The sequence below is a fragment of the Esox lucius genome, chromosome 20, assembly GCF_011004845.1.
Source record: "Esox lucius isolate fEsoLuc1 chromosome 20, fEsoLuc1.pri, whole genome shotgun sequence".
In the NCBI taxonomy this organism is placed as follows: Eukaryota; Metazoa; Chordata; class Actinopteri; order Esociformes; family Esocidae; genus Esox; species Esox lucius.
The window spans coordinates 10,610,709-10,638,609 of NC_047588.1; the positions used below are offsets into that span (position 1 = coordinate 10,610,709).

Below are 27,901 nucleotides of genomic sequence, written 5' to 3' on the forward strand. Positions count from 1 at the left end.
TCTTCTGGCTGTTTCTGCCTGATAAGCATTGCTTTTCCTTGGCAGTTCTGCTAAATGTAACAAAACAAACAAACATAGTATGACTTACAAGTTATTGACTTAATGGTCTGGCATATTTAGCAGTCTCAGTGCATTCAAATTGGCTGCAGTGCCAGAAAATGTAATTAAAATCTTGGCAGGGCATTCAATTCAATATGTTTCGCCATTGTATTTTGAGTGTCAAAAACAAATAGGGCACATTAGCTTAGAGTAGGCTGAGTGTCCACAGTGGTATGTTATGCTCCAAAAGTAAAAAAAGACATTACGCTATTTTAACAGATGAAAAAACCCTGAAGAGAAAAGCATCAAAATACACTGTTGACTTTGTCTGATATTATTAGAGGACACATTCAAATAATATTTTAATAGAGAAAAGGGAATTTCACAGAAGTCAGACCAAGCATAAAACAATGCATTTTAAGGTCAACTCGTTTTGGATTTAGTTTCAGCTATACTGTATCTGTAGTATAAACACATTTAAGGCTGATAGCTTCATTCAGACTAAGCCTTTACAGTAATGCAGAGAGTAACATATTGTACATTGCATTTATTATAAATTCAACTTTAATTTGGTAGTTTCATTTCATCATTAGGCATACTGCATCAGTTTTCTAATTACAAGGATGGAATGCTTAAGCTTGGTTAACCAACAAATACAGTGCAATAGTGTTCTTTTCAATATATTTTTGTACAGTAACATGGTTTTGTATAACATCTTATCTATATTTTATTCACTTGTATCGAAAATAACATTTGTATTATTGCAAATTATACATTTGCAAGTTGCTGAAGAACAATTGGCTGACAAATGCAAAAACAAATAGAAATCCATACAACAACAGAGACGGATGGCGGGTAGGCAATACAATCGCCCCGCTGTAGAGAACAGTCTGCTGTGGAGCAACGGAATTCATGAAGAAAATACGTTGTCCTTGTCTGCTTTAAGCCAAAAGTCGCCTGCATCCCTGCTTCTCTGTTTTAATGTGGCACTGGCAGATCCACAGTGGCACCTAACCTGACCGACTTGCTATGTTAACCCATTATGCCACAACCATGCGTCCAGTGTTACACTTGCCCATGAAGAGCATGTGACTAAAATAAACACACGCTTTGCTCTGGCTATAACATAGTTTATTTGTGTTTAAGGTGTCACTTAAAGGTATTGTTTAAAGTGCTTCATCATTATGGTGTGGCAAACACTAGGCTTTAGCCTCAGAGAAGTAGGGACTGGCCATCTACAGGGTGAAAGGCGAAAAGCAAAATGAAGATACACCTCTCTGTTGTGTTCACCATTTCATAATGTACCAGGCTATAGTATGTTACATTAAGATGATGGGGGATATTCTAATCAGGCCTGGGTTCAAAGACATTTGGAAATGTCAACATATATTTTCACATACAAGTACTGTATATATTCACATGTATGTGTTTGGAAATACTCATACATGTTCTATCATACCCTGCATTTGAAATATATTAGTATAATAATAATAATAATACCCCTGGAAAATAGTAAATAATCAAAAGGAATTGTTTTAGGCTTTGTATTTCAAATAAAATGAATAGTTTTAAGCTTCTTATTTCAAATTCTAAGGATTTTTTGTTTTCACTATCATATAAAATAAATATTTGAACCCATGTCTGATTTTGTTTTTACATACATTTCAAGAATGATTTTATTATTTAGACAAGCAAACCTCTTTGAACATAGACATACTTACACTGTATGCAAATGATAAGCACGACTGTGAGAGGGAGTATAAACTGCTGATTCGTTCTCAGCAAGAGAATCGGGAACAAGAAAGCCGTTTTACAGTACAGTATATGGGCTGCCAATAAAATCCATAATGAGCTTTAACCCTTTAACCCTCTGACATTGCCACTGAAGTCCTCTTAAGATTGTTTTTAAATCCTTGGCTACTTCAGACTAGCTGGATAACAATAGCTGTGCAACAACGCTAGTTTGTGGTTTCTTTTTTTCTTTTTTTTTTTTAAGTGATTGGTATTTAATGTTTGTCTGGTTTCAATCCAGTAAGGTAACTATGATATGGATATTTAGAGTGACCAATGTAAAGCACATGAAGCAATAATATACAATTAAATATCTCTTACAAATATAAAGCAGGAAACCAAATAAAGCATGAAAACCAAATGTAAAGTACAATAACCCAATATAAAGCACATCAACCCAAATAAAACACATTCAATTATTAGAACACATTAAGAAATATAAAGCAAATGAACCTAAATAAAGCACTTGAATAGAACATAAATCTTATGAAACTATAGAATATTTGGAGTGGCTGCAATTCTGACTCCTTGTTCTCCAGACTAAAGATCTCCATGTGTACATGTTGATTCTCAACAATCTTTTTATGTTTCTGAGAAACAGGTTATTCTGGCAAAAATAGATCATTAAATAAAGTAATATTATAGCTAACTCAAAGGCTGTAATATAAGTGATAGTATTTTACATAACAGAATATTGTGTTTACTGTAAGGCAAAACCACAATCTGATGTCTCATGTGGTCAAAACTCTACACTAGATGAAACACATGCATGGAGGCTTCAATAGTAAAGCTTCCTGTTTTACATTTATATGCAAGTATAGGAGCCCAGAGACATGCTCCGAGGTAATCACACACAGAACTCAGACTCAGCCACCTGTGTGGGGTTTTGGGAACATTAGTCCGGGAAAAATAAGTCAGAAAAGAAAATCAATCTTCAGCCATAGCCTACAGTATACATGTTTGTAAACAGAAATAAACACATGAACCAATTTAAAGCACATACAAAGCAATTAGTACCACACATTTGCAAGGTTGAATTTGTCCAACAAATCTCTCTCCTTTTCCTTAAAAGTCTGCAAAGACACTTTCAAATGAGACCAGAGAATATGCAATGACATACCTTCGACAATCCTTTCAGATGTGGATCCTTCTGATTGAAAAAGGAAACACGACTAAACTTTCAAAGATATTAGCGCCACTGAAAATGTAAACCTTCATCTGCTTTGAGCAGGACGTCTCCATGCCGGCAAATATTCAGCAAAGGCAGCTGGAATGTGACAACAATAACACTGTCACACACCAATTCACTTCAGAGTTACTAGACACTTTGTACGACTTGAGATGGAAACAAAAACTGGTGGCAAGAGATTCAAGCACGATTGATCTACTAACCACGGTTTGCTTACAGGCAAAAACATTTGTTTCAGAAATGGATGCACGTGTGGTTTCTAACAAACCGTCCGCACTGCATTTGAGTAAATATAATAGTAGTTCCTCAGATACAGCAGAAAACCATTAACGGTACCTAAGTGATGGTCAATGGAAAGACAAATGGAAAAACTCTGAAGTGGCCACTTTCTCCCCCCAGGACCACCGTATAAAGCTAAAATAAAAAACATCATTCTTGGGCTAGCTTCCCATGAAGCCTGTAAGTGTCATGTTTATACTGAATTCAATTCCAGTCCTTTAAAAAACAAATGAAAAACAAGAGAAAATACACCTGCAAAGCAGGAAATGTCAATCTTTCAGTTAAACCCTTATCTGGTCAAGATGGATTTATCCTTGTCTACTCTCACAGCCGACACTGCCTGTTAATCACAACAAGCTCGGACATTTCAGTGCCTAATTCAATTTGGTTTAACCGAGGTGGTGAGACGCTTTATCTATTTCTATATCCTGGCATCAACCTTCAACTACCCTCTACCGGCCATTTGAAATGACGTGGACTTAACAAGGAGACCTAGCGAAAAAAAGAGAAATGTGGTTGAGGACTGGGTGCGTTTCTTGTCACGGTTTCTTAGTGTCATGGCGTTACATGGGGACCCTGTCCTCATGTTACCCTCTGGAGTCAAACCACTGTGACCTCCCTGCTGACAATCAACATTAGGCTTATTTAATTGCACTGAGAGAACACAACAGGTAAACAGACTAAGCCAGTCATCCTTACCTCGGGACTTCTGTCTGTCTCTCTCTCTAACCCCCTGTCACAACACCCCTCTTTGGGTGTAAAGTGATATCCCAGCGGTGTTAGGGGGACATTTTGCACCGAGGTGACAACTGGCAAACTAGGCCAAGGTCGCCTTCAGTTGAGAAAGCTCAAGACTCCAGCCATATCTGTCAATCACGCTCCACATCTAAAATGGTTACACACAGCGGGGTTGAGGGGCTGCTATGCCATTCAATCAATGTTCGGTGCAGTGCACGTTAGTGTGTATCTATCAATTGAATACAAACTGATTGAACGTCACCTTTGAGACATTCAGTTCAATGAGCAACAGTAATCATCACATTGACAAGCTGGCAGCTTACTCTAGTATTATTCCTACTGATATTAAGGCGTTGTGCAGAAAAGACAAGCAATGCACAATATACATCAAATACAACCATATAGAGTACACGTCCAAGTTCTCAGAGTCTTATACATTATTAACTGAACTAGACTAGGCCTACGTTGTTTAACAAATACAAAATGTGCTGGCTCTTGCTTACAGATGTCAGTTAGCGTACGACTAGTTAGCCGGCGGTTGTCATTAGCAACTGGCTACACACAGTGATAGACAAAATGTGCGTACAGACACAGGCAATAACGCAGGACATGACAGAATTTGAATATCTTACAATTTGCTGTTGGATGGTTGCTTACCTTGAAAGTAGTCTATGGGCCACGAGAAACTGTACTACATGCTTCAATACATGCTTCAGTTCTCTTTAATCAGGCATTACAAACTTCAGCTGACTTTAGCCACTGCTATCTAAAAATCAATGGTAGTAATGCGAGCGTGAGGATTTTAGTGCTTTTGTTTTGATGGTCAAATCACCTTTAGGTAACATTAAATATGTATAGAGTTGAATTTGGGGTGATTCAGAGATTTTTCGTACGTTACTGGTAGCTCGTGATTATCCCGCTGGAGACCCCTGAGCTAGTGTAATGCCCGTGTGGGTTATAGTTAGCAAACGAGCTATTACATCTGACTGCACTGAAAACACTACAGCGAAACATTTGCTTTAAAGGGACTCATTAAGTTAAACATCATATTCAATATATTGCTATACACATTTCACACATATAATGCATAGAATTGCTAGTTTGGTCATCATGCCTGTTCTTGGCCTTTGAGATGGAAAGAACATTATGTCGCTATGATGTCTTCACCCAGACATCATAGCGATGCCTAAAACACCAAATTGTTATGGAATATTGTATAATTGTATAAATGTGAGCACTAAAATCCTATGGGGAACACACCATTGGCAACAAGGTATTTTAAGAGTCCAAACACTTGATGTGAATGAGGTGCAACAGAGTTAAAGGGCAGTAGAGAACTATAATATGCGAGGACATAACAGTATATGGAGAAAACTCCATGATAAGGAACCTCCTGAATTTTCTGTGATAGTTTTAACCTGGTTTACATAACGGAGTTCAGTGTGTTCAAGATAATATACTCTTCTAAATAAATAATGAGCATGGATAAACTATGAAACTGGCACAATTACCAGGTAACCCTGTAATGGACATAATGTGGGTGACGACGTGTGAGTGTGAGAAGACAAAAGGAAAAGTGTAAAAACAGATTTGTATATTATTTTAAGACATTTCTTCTGCCCCCTCTCCTGCATGTCCAGTCAAATATATAGGATTTCAATATATTGGGAAATGCTGCCGCTACAGGGAGGGGCCTCGTTTTCTACAACACTCCCTCGTCACGCATTGTCGCTGAAACGGACAGTCAGTTCAGTCCATGAAAGTCACCTAGTCGATGCAGTATGCACATCGCAGCAACGACGCAGACTTCCTGCGTTCGCCAGGCTGATGTCTCTGAACGTGTGCCCTTGACACATACTCCAGCCTTCTGGTCTCCATAGGCCTGGTTTTGCAGAAAGTAGTCTATTGAGTTCAGCACAGTGAAATATTTCTGACCGGGAGTTTACGGAACGGAATGACAAACGCAGATAAAAGGTGAAGAAAAAGAACAGTGGCATTAACCCTGAAATTAAAAAGCTCAAAAGTTGGTACGACTGTCATATTGCACCCGAGTGAAAATGGCCGTACTCTAGCTAAAGTGTCTGACACAGAAATAAGGCAAACTTTCTAGACCATAGACTGACAATAAAACATTTAAACACAACAGGAACATTACCAAAACAAAATGCAGAACATAGTGACTAAAACAGTCCAAAACTTTGGTAATGCATAGTTCTGTTCTTATGTCGTTTAGGCCAGTTCCCCCTGAACCCTACATCCCACGAATAGCAGACTGCTTTCCTATCAATAAAAAAACAGGGGAAAAAAAGAGCAATGAAGACTATTTAAAAAAATGGCTATTATGTCTCCTCCAACACATCCTTTTGGTTCATAACAGACAACTTTCCCCTGTAGTGACCCTACCAGCGGGATGCGCTGCCGTGACCAGGCCCCTCCCTGTTTATGCACAAAGGGAGGAGCTAGCAGCTTTTCAGGGAAGAAACGGTTCATCCTCCTCGTCCTCATTACTGGGGCCGGGGTCACTGAGACACCTCAGCAATCCCGGGTTTTTGTTCTCCCCCTCCTCCTCCTCCTCCTCCTCTTCTCCCTTTCCCCCTTTCCCCGCTGATGGAGGCTTCATCATCCGCCCCTGCTCCTCCTTCCGGTCATCCGTGTTCTTCTGGCTCGACCCTCCCTTCTTGGAGAACTCGTCCACCAGGTTGACGGAGTCCGGGGACTGGGGAGAGGCTAGCTCCACCTGGATAGTGGGGACGTTGCCTGGCGGTGCCTTGATGGTGTAGAAGGCGTTAGGGTCTGCCACGGGCACACAAGGAAAGGGTTACGGTAGATTACGTCAAAGGGGAGGCCAACCCAAATACACGTTCAGTAGGCAAACGTGGAACCGTGCAGATAGAAAAGTCATTAAAAGGGCTACCTTGAGGCCCACACACAAAGTTCATGTTGGTTGTAGATAATATATTCCCATCTGAACATTCCACAATGTTACAGCCTCCTAAACATGGCTCGGGTGAGATGTGTCGTTTTTATCATCCTGTTTAGTAAAACTACTTGTTAGTGCTCAGCTGGCCGAGAACAACAGCTCTCAAAATGTGACTCCACGACTAGGGTTGGCCAACCCTAAATGAACCAAACATTGGAAAACAAATATAGAATATGCAATGAAAAAGCCCCACCAACACATTCACAACATCTGCACATAAATTCAAGCGCGCATTGGATGACGACTATGCAAAAAAATCAAGCATAATGTAAATGTAAGCAAGCAGCTTTTAAAGGCCGACGTTTGGAAATAGATGAAAAACCGATGCATTAAACTGTATGATGAATGCTCACAGCTGATCGAAGAGTCACCATACTATATCATTAACATTTATCAATGAGAAATGTATCTAGAGAAGTCTACTTTGATGAACACTTCAGCATCCTCGCAAAAAATTACTGAAAGAACATTGTAATATCCCCTACTCTGGATACTATAGTGGCATCTGGCGAGGGGAAGTCATTTCTCAATGCAATCACTGAACCTCCAAATGTACACCTGTTATGCGATTACAAATTTAGGAATCAGAATAAACGCATTTGTTTGTGTCGGCCTTTAAAGCATTACGTAAGGACGGTTTTCCAGACACAGATTCAGCCCTAGACCTGGACTAGAAAGGGGTTTCTAGCACAGGACTAATCTGAGTCTGGGAGACTGGCCATAAGTACAGACCAATCACGCAGCTGTGATCATTGGCCACCATAGCCCATCACCTCTCTATACTACATACCTGAACTGACTTTAGCCCCTTTGTTCTCAGCTTTGAAATCACAGCCTAAAACAGAACCAAGTGCAATATGCTCTCTTAAAAAAATGCAAACATATTTCCACTGGCAATGTGAATAACAAAAAGCAGAACAGTGTTAATCAGGGGTAGGGAACTTCAGTCCTGCAGGGTTACGACACTGAGAAATGACACCCACCATGTGTCCCACGTCTGGACTATTCCCTGATTAGGAGAGGATTATGAAACCAGGAGTGTTTAGGCCCTCCAAGATAAGAGTTGAATAGCCCTAAACTACACGCAAAAAACATTAAACTATTCAGGATGTTCAGCTTTCCCGTTCAAGGCACATATCTAGTCTCCAAAACGATAGAGAAAGTGATAGTGAAGTTTGAAAAGATTCAGTGCTTGTTTTAATGAGAGGATTGCACAAACATTTGTCGCATGATTGAACATTAATTGGCCCATTATAAATAATTAAGCTCATGATCTGGGCCTCTGCGATGGATCTAAAGGTGAATGGTGCCAAAACATTTGTGATATGCATCTTAAGAAATTTAGTGTAACTAAAATCTAAAATCTTCAATACATCAATACAAAACCTCAATAAGAATTCCACTGTCAAAAATGACTAGTGTTATTACAACAATTTTGGTCTTGAATCTGCATCAAAATGGATTTGGTTTGGTTTTGATTTTGTCCATTTGCCCACTTAACATGAGATAACATTTGCAGGAAATTAATGTCAAAACACTCAAAGGTTATGTACATGCAGAAACTTGAACAACTGGCCAGTTTTAACTATGTTTTAATTGGGCAAATAGATGTGGGATTATAAAGGGAACGTGCATTTCACAATCCGACATGATGGTATGTACTGGGGATTAAAATGTGATTTTAATGGAAACGTGCATTTCACAATCAGACATGATGGTATGTACTGGGGATTAAAATGTGATTTTAATGGAAACGTGCATTTCACAATCAGACATGATGGTATGTACTGGGGATTCAAATGTGATTTTGGAGTCATTTTTGCTCACCAAAACTTAAAAGATTAAAAGACTTAATCCTATAAACATCTTTAATGTCCTGAGTATGAACTTTTGAGCACCATTTGAAATGTATTTTAGGCTATGGATGAGAATGTCCAACCTGCAATTAAATTATTAGTTTAGTTCAAAATAAAAATCAATTTCTTTACTGCTGCATTTTAACGCTGTTTTGTATTGCTCAGAAGCTAAATACAAAAACAAAATGCAGCAGATACAGGTGGGATAAAATTTACCGATGTGGTGATTTGCTCTCAGGTACATACAGTAATGATGAAAATTACAAAGCCTACCACAAAAACAAATGCTGTCTGAATACAGCATTTAATATGAATTGGTGCCTTCTCCATCCCCAGGACATTACATGCATAAATATGCATGAAAAGTATTGGTTTAATACATAATATTATCAAACAAAGTGTCCTGCACTTTGTCCTAATTGCAATTTGAAGATACATCATGTAAAACCTTAATAAAACCTACCCAGAATACTGAACAAATAGGATTTTAGCCCATCCCCACTCTCTAACACTACACTCCACCAGGAAATATAATGATTTGAAACCTTCAGAAATCTTATTTTTGTATTAGTGTGACTATATCCAATTTAGACAAAAAATTATCATAATTGGAAATTCATCATATGTCAGCTAAAATAAAAACAATTGTCATGGCCCCAGGCTCTGTCATGGCCCCAGGCTCTGTCATGGCCCCAGGCTCTGTCATGGCCCCAGGCTCTGTCATGGCCCCAGGCTCTGTCATGGCCCCAGGCTCTGTCATGGCCCCAGGCTCTGTCATGGCCCCAGGCTCTGTCATGTTCCCAGGCTCTGTCATGGCCCCAGGCTCTGTCATGGCCCCAGGCTCTGTCATGGCCCCAGGCTCTGTCATGTCCCCAGGCTCTGTCATGTCCCCAGGCTCTGTCATGTCCCCAGGCTCTGTCATGTTCCCAGGCTCTGTCATGTCCCCAGGCTCTGTCATGTCCCCAGGCTCTGTCATGGCCCCAGGCTCTGTCATGTCCCCAGGCTCTGTCATGTCCCCAGGCTCTGTCATGTCCCCAGGCTCTGTCATGTCCCCAGGCTCTGTCATGTCCCCAGGCTCTGTCATGTCCCCAGGCTCTGTCATGTCCCCAGGCTCTGTCATGTCCCCAGGCTCTGTCATGTTCCCAGGCTCTGTCATGTTCCCAGGCTTGCACTCTGTTTTATAAAAATCGGGGACATTCCACAAGTCGCATGAGCAACAGCAAGTAGAGTCTTCTGGAGGCCATGGGAAGATCAAAAGTTGGTTCTCACACTTCTTTTCTGTATTTTATTATTACAATATAAGTATGACTGAGAATGTCAATCTCAACGTTCAGTCAATTTCTTTCATAAAGGTTATTATGTTTTCTTTTAAAAGATAGTTTTGGTAAACCACTTGAAGGTACTAAGTGTTCTAATGATACCATCATTGATGCCATGTGGCTACATTTCATGTATTTGCAAATGTTATGCTAAAAACTCTGTCCTGTTACTTTCATCCCTATTATATACGGGGGGGGGGGACAAGTATTTGATACACCGCCAATCTTGCAGGTTTTCCTACTTACAAAGCATGTAGAGGTCTGTAATTTTTATCATAGGTACTCTTCAACTGTGAGAGACGGAATCTAAAATCCAGAAAATCACATTGTATAATTTTTAAATAATTAATTTGCATTTTATTGCATGACATAAGTATTTGATCACCTATCAACCAGTAAGAATTCCAGCTCTCACAGACCGTTTAGTTTTTCTTTAAGAAGCCCTCCTGTTCTCCACTCATTACCTGTATTAACTGCACCTGTTTGAACTTGTTACCTGTGTAAAAAACACCTGTCCACACATTCAATCAAACAGACTTCAAGTTCTCCACAATGGCCAAGACCAGAGAGCTGTGTAAGGACATCAGGGATAAAATTGTAGACCTGGACAAGGCTGGGATGGGCTATAGGACAATAGGCAAGCAGCTTGGTTAGAAGGCAACAACTGTTGGCGCAATTATTAGAAAATGGAAGAAGTTCAAGATCACGGTCAATCTCCCTCGGTCTGGGGCTCCATGCAAGATCTCACCTCGCATCAATAATCATGAGGAAGTTGAGGGATCAGCCCAGAACTACACGGCAGGACCTGGTCAATGACCTGAAGAGAGCTGGGACCACAGTCTCAAAGAAAACCATTAGTAACACACTACGCCCTCATGGATTAAAATCCTGCAGCGCACGCAAGGTCCCCCTGCTCAAGCCAGCGCATGTCCAGGCCTGTCTGAAGTTTGCCAATGACCATCTGGATGATCCAGAGGAGGAATGGGAGAAGGTCATGTGGTTTGATGGGAGAAGGTCATGTGGTTTGATGAGACAAAAATACAACCGCAATAACAGCATCCCAACCGTGAAGCATGGAGGTGGAAACATCATTCTTTGGGGATGTTTTTCTGCAAAGGGGACAGGACGACTGCACCGTATTGAGGGGAGGATGGATGGGGCCATGTATTGCGAGATCTTGGCCAACAACCTCCTTCCCTTAGTAAGAGCATTGAAGATGGGTCGTGGCTGGGTCTTCCAGCATGACAACGACCTGAAACACACAGCCAGGGCAACTAAGGAGTGGCTCTGTAAGAAGCATCTCAAGGTCCTGGAGTGGCCTAGCCAGTATCCAGACCTGAACCCAATAGAAAATCTTTGGAGGGAGCTGAAAGTCTGTATTGCCCAGCAACAGCCCAGAAACCTGAAGGATCTGGAGAAGGTCTGTATGGAGGAGTGGGCCAAAATCACTGCAGTGTGTGCAAACCTGGTCAAGAACTACAGGAAACGTATGATATCTGTAATTAAGAAATATATAAAGCACAAATAATAGCAAAAATATACACTGATCAGCCATATGTCCACCTGCCTAATATTGTGACCTGTCCCGTCGAGGCACAAACTCCACTAGACCTCTGAAAGTGTGTTGTGGAATCTGGCACCAAGACGTTAGCAGACCCTTTAGTCATGTAATTTGCGAGTTGGGGGCTCCATGGATCAGATCTGTTTGTCCAGCTCATCCCACAAGATGCTAGATTGGATTGAGATCTGGGGAATTTGGCCAAGTCAACACTTTGAACTCATTATTGTGTTCCTCAAACCATTCCTGAACCATTTATGCTTTGTAGCAGGAAACATTATCCTGTCTACGCCATCAGGGAATACTGTTGCCATGAAAGGGTGCACATGGTCTGCAACAATACTTATGTAGGTGGAACGAGTCAAAGTAACATCCACATAAATGGCAGGACCCAAGGTTTCCCAGCAGAACATTGCCCAAAGCATCACACTGCCTCCGCTGGCTTGCCTCCTTCCCATAGTGCATCCTGGTGCAATGTGTTCTCAAGGAAAATGACGCGCGCACACACACACCCGTCCATCCAGGTGATGTAAAAGGAAACACGATTCATCAGACAAGGCCACCTTCTTCCACTGCTCCGTGGTCCAGTTCTGATGCTCACGTGCCCATTGTAGGTGCTTTCGGCAGTGGACAGCGGTCAGCGTGGTCACCCTGACGGGTCTATGGCTACACAGCCCCATACACAACAAAATGCGATGCACTGTGTGTTCTGACACCTTTATATCAGTACCAGCATTAACTTTTTGTGTAACTTGAGCTACAGTAGTTCGTCCAGTGGATCGAACCACACAGGGCCAGCCTTCGCTCCCAACATTCATCAGTGAGCCTTGACAGCCCATGACCCTCTCGCTGGTTCACTGCTTTTCCTTCCTTGGACCACTTTTGATATGTACTGACCAATGCAGACCGGGAACACCCCACAAGGGCTGCAGTTTTGGAAATGCTCTGACCCAGTCGACCAACCATCACAATTTGGTCGCTTAGATCCTTACTCTTGCCCACTTTTCCTGCTTTCACTTTTCTTCTAACACATCAACTTTGAGGACAGAATGTTCACTTGCTGCCTAATATATCCCACCCACTGACAGGTGCCATGATAACGAGATTATCAGTGTTATTCACTTCACCTATCAGTGGTTATAATGTTATGGCTGATTGGTGTACATAAAAACTAGCAGTAATTCCAGAGAATGTTAAAATGGGAATATGGACAGTATTAATAGGAATCTTAAATATTATAAGTGTAGCAGTGCCTAGAAATTGATACATAAAAATGTGCTAATGTACATAGAAAGTGACCAGAGCATTTGAAGTGTTCATGTGATCAATGGATCAATGTTGCTTATGGCCTGGGGGGAAAAAACTCTGTGAGAGTCTGGAAGTGCGCGCCCTGATGATCCGATATCGTCTACCAGACGGCAGCAATGTGAACAGAACATAACCTGGGTAGTCTTTTACGATGTTCCGTGCTTCACTAAAGCATTGTGTAAGGTAGATGCCCTGCATGGAAGGGAGATGGCAGCCGATGATGACTTACGATCAGCAGCGGACTAGCTGCCGTAACAGGCAGTAATGCAGCCTGAGAGGATGCTGTCAATGGGGAGTTATTAAAGACATGCCAATCTTCTTTCATTTTATTCAGAAAGGCATCTTGAGGGGGGGGGGGGGGCACTATAATTTCCTTACTCTTGTGTTGAGAGAGAAGTTGTTGTCCTGTGACCATGTTGGAGATGAGACCCAGGATGGTTGTGTCAGACCGCAAATTTAAGGATGACGTTGGAGCTGTGTGACCACGCAGTCATGTGTGAACAGGGTGTACAGGAGGGGATTGAGGGGCTCCGAGGCTCAAGGTCAGTGCAGAGGAGGTGAGGCTGCCCATTGTCACCACCTGGGGTCTGCTCATCAGGAAGTCCAGGACCCAGTTGCTTGGAAACAAGCAATTGTGGGTGCGTTTACTGGCTCAAAATGACCAGTATGACTTTCTTCTGAAACTCATCAGTCTATTCTCTGAGAAATGAAGGCTATTCCATGTGAGAAATTGCCAAGAAACTGAAGATCTTGTACAATACTGTGTACTACTCCCCTCACAGAACAGCACAAACTGTCTCTAAGCAGAATAGAAAGAGGAGTGGGAGGCCCTGGTGTACAACTGATCAAGCGGACAAATACATTAGTGTCTAGTTCGAGAAACAGACACCTCACAGGTCATCAACTGTCAGCTCCATTAAATAGCACCCTCAAAACACCAGTCACAATGTCAACAGTGCAGAGGCAACTCTGGAATGCTGGTCTTCTAGGCAGAGTTAAAAAGAAAAAGCCATGTCTCAGACTGGCGTATAAAAAGCAAAGATTAAGATGGACAAAAGAACAAAGACACTGGACTGAGGAAGATTCAAAAAAGTGTTATTGACAGACAAGGGTTTGAGGTGTTCAGATCACAAAGAAAAACATTTGGGAGACTCAGAACATATGAAAAGATGCTGGAGAAGTGCTTGATGCCATCTGTCAAGCATTGTGGAGGCAATGTGATGGTGTGGGTGTGCTTTGGAGGTGGAAAAAGTGGGCCATTTGTACAGGGAAAAAGGGATCTTGAAGAAAGAAGGCTTTCACTCCATTTTGCAATGCCATGCCATACCCTGTGGACAGTGCTTGCTTGGAGACAATTTCCTTCTACAACAGGACAATGACCCAAAGCACAGCTCCAAACTATGCAATAATTATTTATGGAAGAAGCAGTCACACTCACATACACACACACTTACAAAAGCATGCACACACAATTATTACAGTTTTTATGTTGCTATTTAGACGAACATATTTTTGCCAAATATAATGACCTCTGTTTTATCTTGGTTAATTTGAAGGAAGTTGACTGACAGACTGATATCTCACACACACAAGCACTGATTCCTGTTACCCAGTGTTCATTCCTGTTACCCAATGTTCATTCCTGTTGCTTACTTGTTTTTTATTATGTTTGGTCCATCATTTAAAAAGTTTTAAGATAAATCACATGATAGATTTTGGAAATATTGAGTTTTGGGCATCCCCTTAAATAAAAAACATGGTATGGTGTTTTAAAAAAAGAATTTTCCCTGGATATGTTGTGACTTTTTAGCTACAGATATATTTTTAACATGTAACCATTTCTGTAAAACACTGTCTTAATTGAGGGAAAAACAAAGAAACCAGTCGGCATGACTTCGCCTTAAATTTATTTCAAATTAGTATAGGTATAAGCTGTAAAAAAATTATTTCCCCCAGGTATCACTTTTTTCACATTGCTAAGCATTCATTTTTTTGAATGAGGTAATTATTTTCTCACTCAAACCAAGTAATACTTCGACTTTCTCTCTTAACACATGATACAGTAGTTTCCACTACAAAAAAATCTAGCGGGTCAGTTATTCTCATGTGCCTTTTAAAAACATATCGTAAGTTTGAACTGGCCTTAGGAGTATACTGTAAGTATCCACGTCTGTGCCCTCCCCTTCCAGAAAGGCATAAAAACGGTTTGGTCTGTCTGTAAGAGAATTCCCAGGCTCACCTGAAGCCAGTCTGGCTCTGCGCATGGTGGGGGAGTCTGATGGGGCAGCGGGGACCGTCAGGTAGTTACTCATTTGTGTCATCTGTTCAGCCACACACACAAACAAACAAACAAACATGTTCAGTCCAGTGCTTCCAACACAAGCCATGTACAAGGGTTTAATCTTTGACTGCCACATCACTTAGACTATTATGCTACTGTTACTAAATCAAGTTATTTCAGGTGAAAGCACTGGACTACACAGCCCTTTTCAACTGTAGCCTGTTCAGGTCAGATAAAATACTTCACTGTCTTTTTTCAAATGCATATTGTCAGCAATATACATTGTACATATATTAAAGCAAAACACCCAAACACGAGACAGGCCCACACAAATCCATAACATTGACCACCTTTAAACCTAAACAAAATGCCTCTTAAAAAATAAAATGTTTGCAGGGCTGTTAAAGTTTGACAGGTTGTAAATTGGGTTTACTGGACTGTAACGACCACAAAAACTTCCTGTCTAAATTTGCTTTAAATCAAAACCTAACCTTGTTTCCACAACAATAGAAACAATCCATTTGTCTCCACAGATCCCAGTCCATGGTGCACATCCTAATCAAAAAGGTTAATTTAATCACAACTTTGGCTCCACTTTTATAATTACAGTCTGATTAAATGAAAATTGGCCCTGCACATGAAAATAAAATCTAGTGAACTGATTTTGAGTAATTTAATTGAGTGGGTGGAGGTGGGGTCGATTTAAAGAACACTTCAATTACAAAATCCATAATAGTAAAAAGAGAACACAGGGACTATTTACCACCGTGTATAGGGCTATAGTTTTGTGCTAAAAATTGCTGTCTGTCTTGGGAACACTTGGCCAGGTATCTGAATTGATTTTGAGGTTAAAGCTTTTAACTTTGTATTTAGCCTTCACTGAAACAGGTAGTCACATACAGAAAATATAACTTTTCTTCCATAAGAGACCTGTGATAACCAAGTGTGTTAATTTGTTGTTTAACACATTATAAGTCTGGAATTTCAATCATTTATGGTATTTGTAATAATCACCAGTCAATCAAAAGCAGTTGTTTCAGCCTTATTCAAAAAGCTCAGCGTTTGGCCACATTAAGCCTAAACCCAAGCGGTTTCAGACAGGTTAGACCGGTCAAGAACGGGAGGGTGCCATGGAGGACACCAGGTTTTAGTCAGATTCAACCAGCCAGGCAGGTCTGGCCTTACCTTCTTCTCTAGCTCAATCATCCTCTGTTTTTTCAGCATGTACTCGCTCCATCCATCCTCGTAAGGATCAGCCACCAGAGTGTGTCTGTTGTAGGAGCGCAGCTGGAGGGAAAAACACACCTGAGTCAGTGAACTCACACAGATACATCAATAACACACCCTAAACAACGGCAACCTGTATGGACAGGCTGCTTACCGAACCGTAGTCATGGTTTCTTGTGCTTGCTTCCAAAAATAATAGTTAAGACACAACTGCTATATTCCATAGACCAGAAGTAATTTAAGTTATTTGAAAACCTGTGATACCAAAAAATATAATCTCTAGACAAAAAAGGTGACCAGCATTTGGGCTTTTTCCAGAGGAAAGCCCAAACCAGGCATATCTTTACAGACGGATCCATGCTCACCCTCTGGCGCGTCTTCTGCAGGTTACTCCTGAGGATTTTCCTGATCTCTTCCTCGCGGTTCTTGGTAAACTGAGGCAGGGCCCGATCTGCGGCCATAGGAGGCTGCTTCTTGGGCTGGATGTTCCTGGGGGAAAGGGGAAGGGGAGTTCAAACAGGTTCATGTGGTTCTATGGGTGACTGGGTCTGTAAGGGTAACTGTTACATGTACCCACACGCTTCTTGGCAAGTGACGTGAACTGATTCAGCCGCTGCTTTCACACAATATTACCATGCCAGTTATTCACAGGAGGCCATTGCTCATTCGGTCTCTTGAATTTCAAAACCTTCCGCTCTGACAGGGCAGTTTAAACGGATTGAGGGTAGTTTAAACAGTGTTTCAAAGCGACTAATGAGCCTGTAACGGGGTGAGCCTGAGAAGACGGTTGATGATGGATCACTCACTGCATGGACACCTGCAGGGGCATGGCGGCGGGCATCTTGACGCCTCCGCCACTCTCCACCAGCTCGATAGCCTGCTTGAACTCCATTTTGTGGTAGAAGGCAATGAGTTGCGGCTCCTTGTAGCGCTCGCCCGCTATCAGGCACTTCTTAATGTACTTCTTGTTGAAGCGGTTCAGCCTGCAGAGAAAGGACAGATGGAGAGACAAGACGAAAGATGAAGTGAGTCGAATTTTGAGCCCTTTCGTCTTGACTGCCTCACGACACTATATTAGACAGCCCTTAATCGTTTTGTGAAAACCTAGGTAGAAAGACACTTTCGAAATGAGAGATTACAACAAATACAGGACAGGGCTCTACAGTGTGAGTATTTCGTTCACATTTGCCCCTAAAAATAGGCTAATTGTTTATGAAGTCCCACATTCCACATGCGGCATGCGCAAACCACAGTAAAGTTTTCTGTTATGACGCAGTGAGAGAAATGTGAACAACAATGGAAAAAAGTGTCAGTATAGGCTGTAAGTTAATGTGCAGTCCATGCAAAAAAAGAGACGAGGAGAAAGAGGAATCCGGCGAGGGGGTTTCGCGAGGTTCAACTAATGAAGCCTCTTTACAAGGTTTACCTAAGGGCGGCTAATGTTAAAAAGATGGCTAACGTCACGGATCCTGAGAACAACGTTAGCGAAGCAGCTGAGAACAACGTTAGCGAAGCAGCTGAGAACATAGACTGTAAAAAAAATGGACGACGCCCTTTCGCTCTTTTCCATTGGTGAAAACTGAAGCCGCCAGTGTCCCGATACGGCGCTGACATCTTGGACTTGCGTCTGCGCAGATAGCGATCTTGGGACCAGTTCTGCGCAGTAGCGAGCAGGAAGTAAAGCCGTAAAATCAACGGCCCCACCCCTGTGCCCCGCCCTCACTCTCCCTCGCAGAATGCGCATACCGTAATCAATCGCAAGTCCAAGTACAGTACAACCTTTGCTTGTTAAACCTAGACGATATATTATAGCCTAACTTACATCATGTTTAACCTTAATTTAGAATAGGCCTAATACAAAATTAATTGGTAACTTCTAGCTAACGATCACCTGCTAGCTATTAACATGGCTATTAACGAGGCTTGTTGTCTTTTAGCTAACGTTAGCTAGCCCATTACATTTATTTACTAATTAAATAGCTCATAAATGTAACTTACCGAAAAAAATTCAAAGATCGATTGGAAATGCCAGATCGGTTAGCACAATGTACTGCAGAACAACCCATTATGTCCGTGTGAAATTATATCAATTATAGAAATTTAGAGATTAAATGTAAAGTTCCAATCTCCTCAATCTTCCGAAGATTCAGTGGCTCCTCGGCTCAGATAGCTGTCAATCACAGCTGTCAATCACAGCTGTGAATCACGACGTTACACCACCGTTTTTAGAGCATTAAATAACTAACTAAAAACCAACTTATTTTAAAAACAAACTCTTGAATTTACATTAGCGTGATACAAACTACAGTAAATGACAGAAACCAGCTTCGGAAAAAAGATATTTGAAGGGTAATTTAATTGTTTAGTTGGTCTCGCGTCCCATTGTATAACATGGGGAGGGCGGGGTTTATGACCTATACTGGGACCACTCACCAGGGGGAGATTGAGACGTTTTGGCTTCACTTTTCAGGGCTTGTGCGGCACGCTTGGCTGACATCAACATTAGCGAATCAGCTGAGAACAACGTTAGCGAATCAGCTGAGAACAACGTTAGCGAAGCAGCTGAGAACAACGTTAGCGAAGCAGCTGAGAACAACGTTAGCGAAGCAGCTGAGAACAACGTTAGCGAAGCTACCGTGACCCCGCTGTCACTTCAACATCCACTGAAGCCGGCGGAGGGAGAACACAGACAGATATTCTTCGCGTCTAGTAGGAATGGGTCACTGTGGGATTTTGGTGGTATGTGCCCCTCAGTACACGTACTAAGTAATACAATTGTCTGTTAATAAACACTGCGTTATTTGAAAATGTTTCACAGTCCCCAACAGGACAAGTTCAACTAAACTGATCGTACTGGTTTAAAAAGTTGTTGGCTAAATAATCTGTATTATAGCTCGTTTAGCCTAAACCCAAGCTGTTTCAGAGACGGGTTAGAACGGTCAGAAATTAGTAAAGAATTCAGAGGCCCCTCCACAGTTGCATACTTGTCCTTCCAGTGGTGATGTCCATAGTGTCCACAGATGTCCTCAATGCCAGTCAGCAGGTGATCCAGGAACTAGAAGGAAACACGAAGTCAATATTAATCTACATGAAACAATAAGAGGAAAAACCCACTGAGCAAAATCTGAAAGATTGTGCTGGTAGGGTATTACACATGGTTCATAGAAAATGAGAGAGCCAAATAAGCCATTTTCATTTAGCTCTATGGCACATAAATAGCCTAGTATATTGTCTGCACCAAATTAGCAGTAATTCATGCTTTTAGATTCTATCTGGCTATGACTAGACATTTCTCAACAGAGACTTCCACTTAAAATACGACATGGCCACGATTGGTCTGATAGAGAAAGCATTATGTCTAGACGCTGTCCATCACGTTTACAGACAGAGGCAGGGAAATATGCAGTGACACATGACATTGTTCAATCTGCGGTCAATTTGGTTCCTGAAATTGATAATGGGCCCTGCCAGACAGTTTTGCGCAGTGACAGTTTGTCCAACACAGAGTTGCTATGGGAACAAGCAGTCGTACAGTGCCACTGAACTTATTTCAGCCAAAAGACCTCACATTTTAAGGAAGCCAAAGTACTCACAGAACAAAACATGTTGGAACACACAGTAGCTGGGACTTCATAATTAAAGCCTCAAACCAGGTGAGAAACAGTAAACACCAGCGTTAGACCCAGGGCCCAGTTTGTTGCTTTACTTTAGAAATAATCTCTGTAAACTTTCTCCAATTTCCCCTTTGTACCAAATGAAGCCCGAAATAACCATTCATTCAAAAAAAACTAACTGATCTACCAAAGCCCAAGGCGCCGATATCTCATCCACCCCCGGGGGCGCTCTAGGAGTCATTGTACCGCTCACTGTTTACTTTAATCCCTGCCGTTTATAGTGGCGGAGAAGCCATCGGCCGGAGACCAGACCCTCTGGCCGCGAGCATCGGTGACTCATCCCTCCCCTGTGTATCGGAGAATCAACAGAGCCCCACGGAGAGACGCTGTGCGTACGTGGCTGTTGTATGGGGGTATCATTAGCAACAGGAGCTACAGAGGTAGCTTCAGGGCATTCAGGATGCTGAGCAGCAACTGGGGTCTCTTTCAGAAGGTATAGATATCTCTTGAGACTCTGCTTACCTACCAAAACCTCAGACGCGGCATGCTAACTGAAGTATGGCTCTGTAAGCAGGCAGGTAAGTGGCCAAGTAGGTGAAAACGGGTTCATGACGACATAAGGAGTCTAGACCTTGTGTGGCCTGCGGATTTACAACGATCTGACAGATTCAAAGCAATAAAGCACAGTTGTTGGTTTTTTCTTTCAGGATTTGCTCAGACCTTTACTGAATACACCATGAGACACTGCAAAAGATTCGGACAACACCGTCAAAGACATTTGCTTGAGATGCGCATTCATAATCGCTCGGGTTCGTGACAGGAAAGCACATGCATAGTGTATGCCATTTTATTAATCTCCCGATTTTTTCTGACAATCCTTTAAAAAACAGAAGATAATCATTAAGAGTGACTTTACAGGACAGATATAAACAAAACCCCAGAGAAAGCCAGGATCAGATTTTATTGCCAACCTGGCAACACGGGTGGATGACTCAGTAGAGACAGTGGAAAGTGACAGGCGGGTCCCCCGGGAGCCATGAACCAACGGGAGCAGTTTAATTAGAGTCTGGTCAGTGTGAAAGCCAGGGAACACTTTTCCCCATTGGCTTTACATTATTAAAACGCCAGCAAGCCAATATCAACAGGACAAAAAAAACATCAGCAAAGGATCATTCCATAGAAGTCCAGTAGGGGGAAGCGGCAAACAATGTTTAACGTTCAGCGTGCAGCGGCAGTCCTACACCTCTGGACGGAGGTGAAATGGATATCCCTCATTGGAAATCCCCAAATGTATCGAATTCACAGAGGGAGCTGGTTTGACAAGCAGGCTAAACAACATCAGCATTGCCCCGTCCTCCATTACACAAGCCAGGCCTGTGGGCATGTCTGAGAGCAGTGCTCATCTAGGAAGTGTCAGGCCACTTAAATCGTGACAGACTAGCATTCCTACAGAAAGAAGGCTTATGAACGAGCCCTGAGAGACGAATGGAAGTGACCACACCGCTCAGGCGACAGCGGGGGGGCGGGGGGGGGCTGATAGGGCTTCACCTGGGTGTGGATCTCCTCGTTGATGGAGCGCTTGGCCTCCTGCTTCTTCTTCACAGCCAGAAGATCCACCAGGGGTTTGATGGTCATGCCCTGTGAGAGAGACAGACACACACACACACACACACACACACACACACACACACACACACACACACACACACACACACACACACACACACACACACACACACACACACACACACACACACACACACACACACACACACACACACACACACACACACACACACACACACACACACACACACACACACACACACACACACACACACACACACACACACACAGAGAGAGAGAGAGAGAGAGAGAGAGAGAGAGAGAGAGGGGGAGGGGGAGAGAGGGACAGACAGACAGACACAGAGAGGGACAGACAGACAGACACAGAGAGGGACAGACACAGAGAGGGACAGACAGTGTAAGAAGAGCAACAGGTAGAGAAACAGAAAAAGGGAGAGAAAAAGTGTGAAACAGAGGGACAGAGTAATGGAGGGAGAGACAGAGGGACAGAAACAGACAGAGGGACAGAAACAGACAGAGGGACAGAAAGATAATGAAAAAGGGAAAAACAGATGTAGAGAGACAAAAGAGACAGAGTTACTACAGATAAATACTACAGTACAGGAGAAACGGAAGGCTGTATGAGCTGATATCAGGGTTGGGTCAATTGCATTTGAATTCGACAACCAAACCTCATCAAAGTGGACCTCATTGAACATTATTTCAATGTTAATTTTGGGGTGACTTCCTGATGTGACTGGAATCAAAATGGAAGGAACCTCAAACCTGGGTGAAGCACAGTATCAACCAATGACTGGTCGCCTCTTGATTAGAGACAGCAGCTTATGTGGGAATCCAATAAATCCAATGTCCTCTCATCAGTCAGACATCAAAGGGATACACGGTGACTTCCATGTCCTTCATTCATACGGCTACAAGCAGGGCAACATACCAAGTAGTAAATTCCCTGATTTTGTCTTTCATGTTCAAAAACATACAGTATATACAAGGTAGACTGTTAAAACTAACGCAAGAGAACAATCAAGACTGTGGAAAGGAGTGAGCGCGAAGAGCGCCAATGCAGCGTAACTTTTCAGATCGGTAAGGTTTATTTTACGCTACCCTTTCAGGATCATCCATTGAATTCATAGATCTATTGGGCCCATTTAACTTGGTTTTTGTTAAGTATAATAATGACAGAATTGCCAAACAACTGCTGGATAACCATAGACAGGGTGGTTGAACTGATGTTGAATTTCACCTCTTGCCAAACAAAACCTAACCACAGTCTTCAGTAAATAAAGTGGCATTAAACGCTATCATGACAGGTTAAACTTGAATAGTCTATTTGTAATATTGTCGAAGGGTTTATTAATGTCCTTGAATTGTGCTAGGATACAACCCTGCCTCCACCCCACGATCCATGGGGTCTCACAAATAGCTTTCTTTACAGGAGCTAGGAAAAAGCTTATTCAAGTTATACAATTCGTGCATTTGTTAAAACGAGTAAAATGAACCAAAGATAAAACAGTTATGCTCTTATTCATGCTTTATAATAATTGAAACTAATCTTGCATTTTCTGCAAGTGGCTTTAAGTGCTTCTGTTCACCATTATGAAAAATGTGAACTGGCAAAGAAGCGTTTTTCTTTCCCACAAAGTGAAAAAAATAAATAAAAAATTATATATATATATATATATATATATTTCTCTCTCTCAGACCAAAGGTCAAACAGTCAGAAAGCAACCTAAAGGAAATACCAATGTCCCAACAATTTTAAATACACATTAACAAAATAATGTGTAAGGCTACATTTTAAGGTAAAGTTATATCATTCGTCTGATGAATGTTATATATTTCATGTAGCTACGGGAGAATAAAATGCGCCGCCTTAGCAATTAAAATCCTTCTATAGTGCTAGAAAAAAAGTCCTGATCCTGGTTTACTTCTTCAATACAAATGTGTTTTATCTAAAGAGTAGACTGCTTAAGGCTGTTAAACAAGTTAACATGTCAATAACACATTGCGTTATTCCCCCCAATTTACCTCTCAGTGCAAACACCACAAACACCCCTTCTACGGATTAAAAAACAGACGATTTCATCGTCTATCAACATTGTTTGGACAGGTCATTCCGACGATGGGTAAATCCAGACAACACCCAGCCATAAATATAGGTTGGTGGTTTGCATACCAAGGCCCTTTCAGCAAGTTCTAAGACATGCCGGATCAATGTTTTGCCAGTGTGGGTGTGAGGAAACCCTACAATCAGTGACCCTGTGTGTGTGTGTGTGTGTGTGTGTGTGTCTGTGGGGGGGGGGGGGGGGTAGCGTATTATTCTCACAAGCTATTTAGTCTGCCAGTGTGGTTGGCTGTAAAACCCTAATAGGTAGATGGATACCAAAAGATGGTAGCCTCTAAATAATACTTCTGCTACCACCATGTTAACACACTCAAACACAATCCAAACACATGCATATACAGAATTATGGGGTGCTAGCACACTTACTTGTACATGCGAACACACACGCACACCCACCCTTACTTGTACATGCGAACACACACGCACACCCACCCTTACTTGTACATGCTAACACACACGCACACCCACCCTTACTTGTACATGCTAACACACACGCACACCCACCCTTACTTGTACATGCTAACACACACGCACACACACCCTTACTTGTACATGCTAACACACACGCACACACACCCTTACTTGTACATGCTAACACACACGCACACACACCCTTACTTGTACATGCTAACACACACGCACACACACCCTTACTTGTACATGCTAACACACACGCACACACACCCTTACTTGTACATGCTAACACACACGCACACACATCCTTACTTGTACATGCTAACACACACGCACACACACCCTTACTTGTACATGCTAACACACACGCACACACACCCTTACTTGTACATGCTAACACACACGCACACACACCCTTACTTGTACATGCTAACACACACGCACACACACCCTTACTTGTACACGCTAACGCACAAGCACACGCGCGCACACGTACATGCTAACACACACGTACACACACACGCTTACACACACAAACACACGTACACACACACGCTAACACACACACACACACGCTAACACAAGAGTAAATTATGAATAAGTCATATTCCACCCTAAATTTAAGGAAGAAATAACATAGGCTTTATTTTAGTTGTTGCTATTTTGGAGATACTTTGCCAGATGAAGCGTGTCTTAGAACATCAACATGAGTCAACAACTTCCCGTTTTCAAAATCAGACTGGGGAACGTTTGGCACACAAAGCCTGCAAATGGACTGTGCATGTTACTGTGCGTTCAAACTTCAAAGTGGTGGCTGCAGAAAGATTTTGTCATGCCAGGACAGCATTTGTTAAAACAAACCATGAACAACATTGACCGCTTCAGGCCTTAAAATATCTTAGGAGAAAAGCCACCATTATGAAACACAAACACTGTAATAAAGACAACTTCCTTCTAAAAACCGAAGAAATAAAAACGGAGTGTCTGCTCAATGAAAACAAACATTTGGCTTTCCGTAACTTGTACCTACAATGTGAATGTATGTGAAGGAGAGGATTGTTAGCCAGGTGACAGGTTCTATTATGCCGCCTTGGCGTGGTAAACATGGCTGGCATGACAACTACTGTTGGCATGACGACTAAAGCCACTAGTATGACAACTGTGGTTCACAAAGTCATAGCAAGGTGTAGCGACAGCACAAATCTGAGTTGGTAATATGTCGGAGGACCGGCCATTTACCTGTACGAACACGGTGAAGAAGATTTCTGTGATGATGGCCGTGAGGAACATGGTTCTCATGGGGAAGTGGTCCTTGTCCAGCAGGTAGCCCAGGGAGAAGGCAATGGCCCCTCGCAGGCCACCGTAGGCCACAATAAACTGGTCCTTGGTGGTCAGCTTGACGATACGGAACTTGTTGATGATGAAGGTCAGGCCCACCACCCCTGTGGGAGGAAGGGGAGATAATGGTCAACTTTCACACCCTTTCATTTGACTGCCTCTCAAGGTCTGTTCCCTCTGACTGCAAAGCCATCAGGAGCCTCATTAAAAAGAGAGAGAAGTAGAGCATGCACCCAGACACTAATGGGACCGTGCGCAGCAGATAAGACCCTTGGAGAAAGTGGAGATAAATAGAAACATCACTTAACTAGGTAGGACTTAAAACTCTGGCAAGCAAAGTCGGACAGAGCATTCTGAGGGGAGTTGTGTTTCGTCAGAACCCACAGTGCAGTAATGGTGTGCTCATATATTATCTTCAGGGTTGTATAACTGACAAGGCTGTGGTGACATCAGGGTTTACACAATGTAACAGTTGAAATCACAAAGGGAACTTCTTCTGTTGCCTTATTTCCTGACCAACTTATTTAGAGATACTGAAATAGGTAGTGACTTATTTCAGTGTCTCGAATACTTAGTTATCATAGGAAGACTCAACAAATCAGCATCACAATCTACATTAAGCACTTGATGAACTACACAACACAGGAACTGTCATGTCATTGTCATGTCAACGTAGTCACCTGATTTAACCACCAGAAGAGACACATTAACCATTAGAAGGAAATTACATACTGTTTACAAGACAGCCATAATGTTTAGACCAGCAGAGGAGCTGGTGGCCATTTGGAGTGAAGTCGGGGGTCATTTCCATCTCAGCTAGTTGAATCACAAACAAGTCCGAAAACCAACATAGGTAACTTTGGTTAACCGGGTCGGCCCGGCTCAATTATGCTTAATACGGGTCAGACTCACCGATAACTCGAGACACCAGACAGAGGATGACGGTGACCGAGACAAAGGTCCAGTTCCAGGCATGCGGCCCGGCCACCGTGGCCACGCCCAGGAAGATGAAGATGAGCGTCTCGCTCACGCTGCTCCACATCTTCAGGAAGTACTTGATGGTGGTGTGGGATTTGTGAGATATGTTGGCCTCCACGTAGGGACGTGTCACCGCCCCGCATGCTATCAGACTAATGAAACAAACACAGTGAGGGACTAGATACTTTAAGCGCGGGGGAGGGACTAGAAACTTTATTACTGACCATTATTTAATGTGGATTCCAGAACCAACAGCCTCAAAGGAATGGGGGAAGGGAGTGCATTGATACAGCAGATAAGGGGCTGCTAATTTATAATTATGTTCAGGCCCCCAGACCATTTGTTTCAACAAAAATCTGCCCATAACTGACCTAGCCATCTAACCCTGCAAAATAATATCAAGCGCTTAAGTCGTCTAGCTTATTCATTCTATGACACAAAGCAAGTCTTTTTTGGTTGTCATGTTGCTAATGTTCGCTAACGCTAGTCAGCTATGACTGCAACAAAACAGCAGCCATATAAGCTTGGCCTCAATCCTCTTTTCAACAATTGCCCAAAAAAATTCCATGACAGACAAAAACGTGTCTTCTCATGACTCTTATAGGGGAGAGAAATCCTTTGAAAACCACAGGAACGTGGATAGAACTGATGCAATGGTAACTGGCGTAAGGAATTATGAAACAAGGGATTCATATTAAAAGTGGCGTTCTACAGCTCATCCAATGTGCCCGAGAGGACCTACAGATCCCCACTGGTGATGTCTACATTCCCTACCCTGAGAGGCATGGCAACCACCTTTCTATTCCTAGAGACAGGCTACCGTCGTCAGTGACTGCGGAGACTCACAGGGGCTGCAGCCACATAGTCAGCTTACATAAGACTCTGCGTTTGTTCATCATTCCACCTAATTTCACTCCGGGGGCGAGATGGCTGGTGTTAAGCTTTTAAATGGAAAAAACGATGGCAATTAAAAGGACTTGGCAACGGTTAATATTTCCCCCTTGTAAATATACAGCTCTGGAAAAAATGAAGAGACCACTGCACCTTGTTCTTTCCTTTCCAAAGAAGTCGAAAAGGAAGGTTTTGAGTTAGGAACGGAAAGCGTTCAATTTGCAAGATCCTCTGTTAACAACCCGAGGCATGGACAGAGGGCCATAAGCTCTCGGAATGACAGGGCTTCACACTGATCGGTATGTGCCCGCTCTGGTTTGTATGCCAGACTGACGTTTCTATAGCCAGTGACCTGTCACGACATACTGGAGGAGAGCGCACTAAAGACACAG

The 27,901-nt window shown here is 42.4% G+C and overlaps 1 protein-coding gene across 3 annotated transcripts in view; it reads right to left on the reverse strand.

The window, feature by feature from the left end:
* Window positions 1-571: 571 nt before the first annotated feature.
* The window catches only part of slc9a1a (solute carrier family 9 member A1a), a 49,386-nt gene continuing 22,056 nt past the window's right edge, over window positions 572-27,901 (reverse strand). For 2 of the 3 annotated variants that reach the window (XM_010901047.4, XM_010901046.4), the window contains exons 5-14: window positions 26,553-26,770; window positions 25,542-25,744; window positions 21,728-21,817; window positions 19,550-19,620; window positions 17,372-17,548; window positions 16,931-17,054; window positions 16,524-16,625; window positions 15,297-15,378; window positions 7,807-7,851; window positions 572-6,829 (exon numbers count right to left, since the gene is read on the reverse strand). In XM_010901047.4, coding sequence (XP_010899349.2) covers window positions 6,507-6,829; window positions 7,807-7,851; window positions 15,297-15,378; window positions 16,524-16,625; window positions 16,931-17,054; window positions 17,372-17,548; window positions 19,550-19,620; window positions 21,728-21,817; window positions 25,542-25,744; window positions 26,553-26,770 — 1,435 coding nt within the window. In that variant the 3' untranslated portion in view covers window positions 572-6,506. The remainder of the gene's footprint in view (window positions 6,830-7,806; window positions 7,852-15,296; window positions 15,379-16,523; window positions 16,626-16,930; window positions 17,055-17,371; window positions 17,549-19,549; window positions 19,621-21,727; window positions 21,818-25,541; window positions 25,745-26,552; window positions 26,771-27,901) is intronic. The other variant, XM_010901048.5, reaches the window with a different exon arrangement.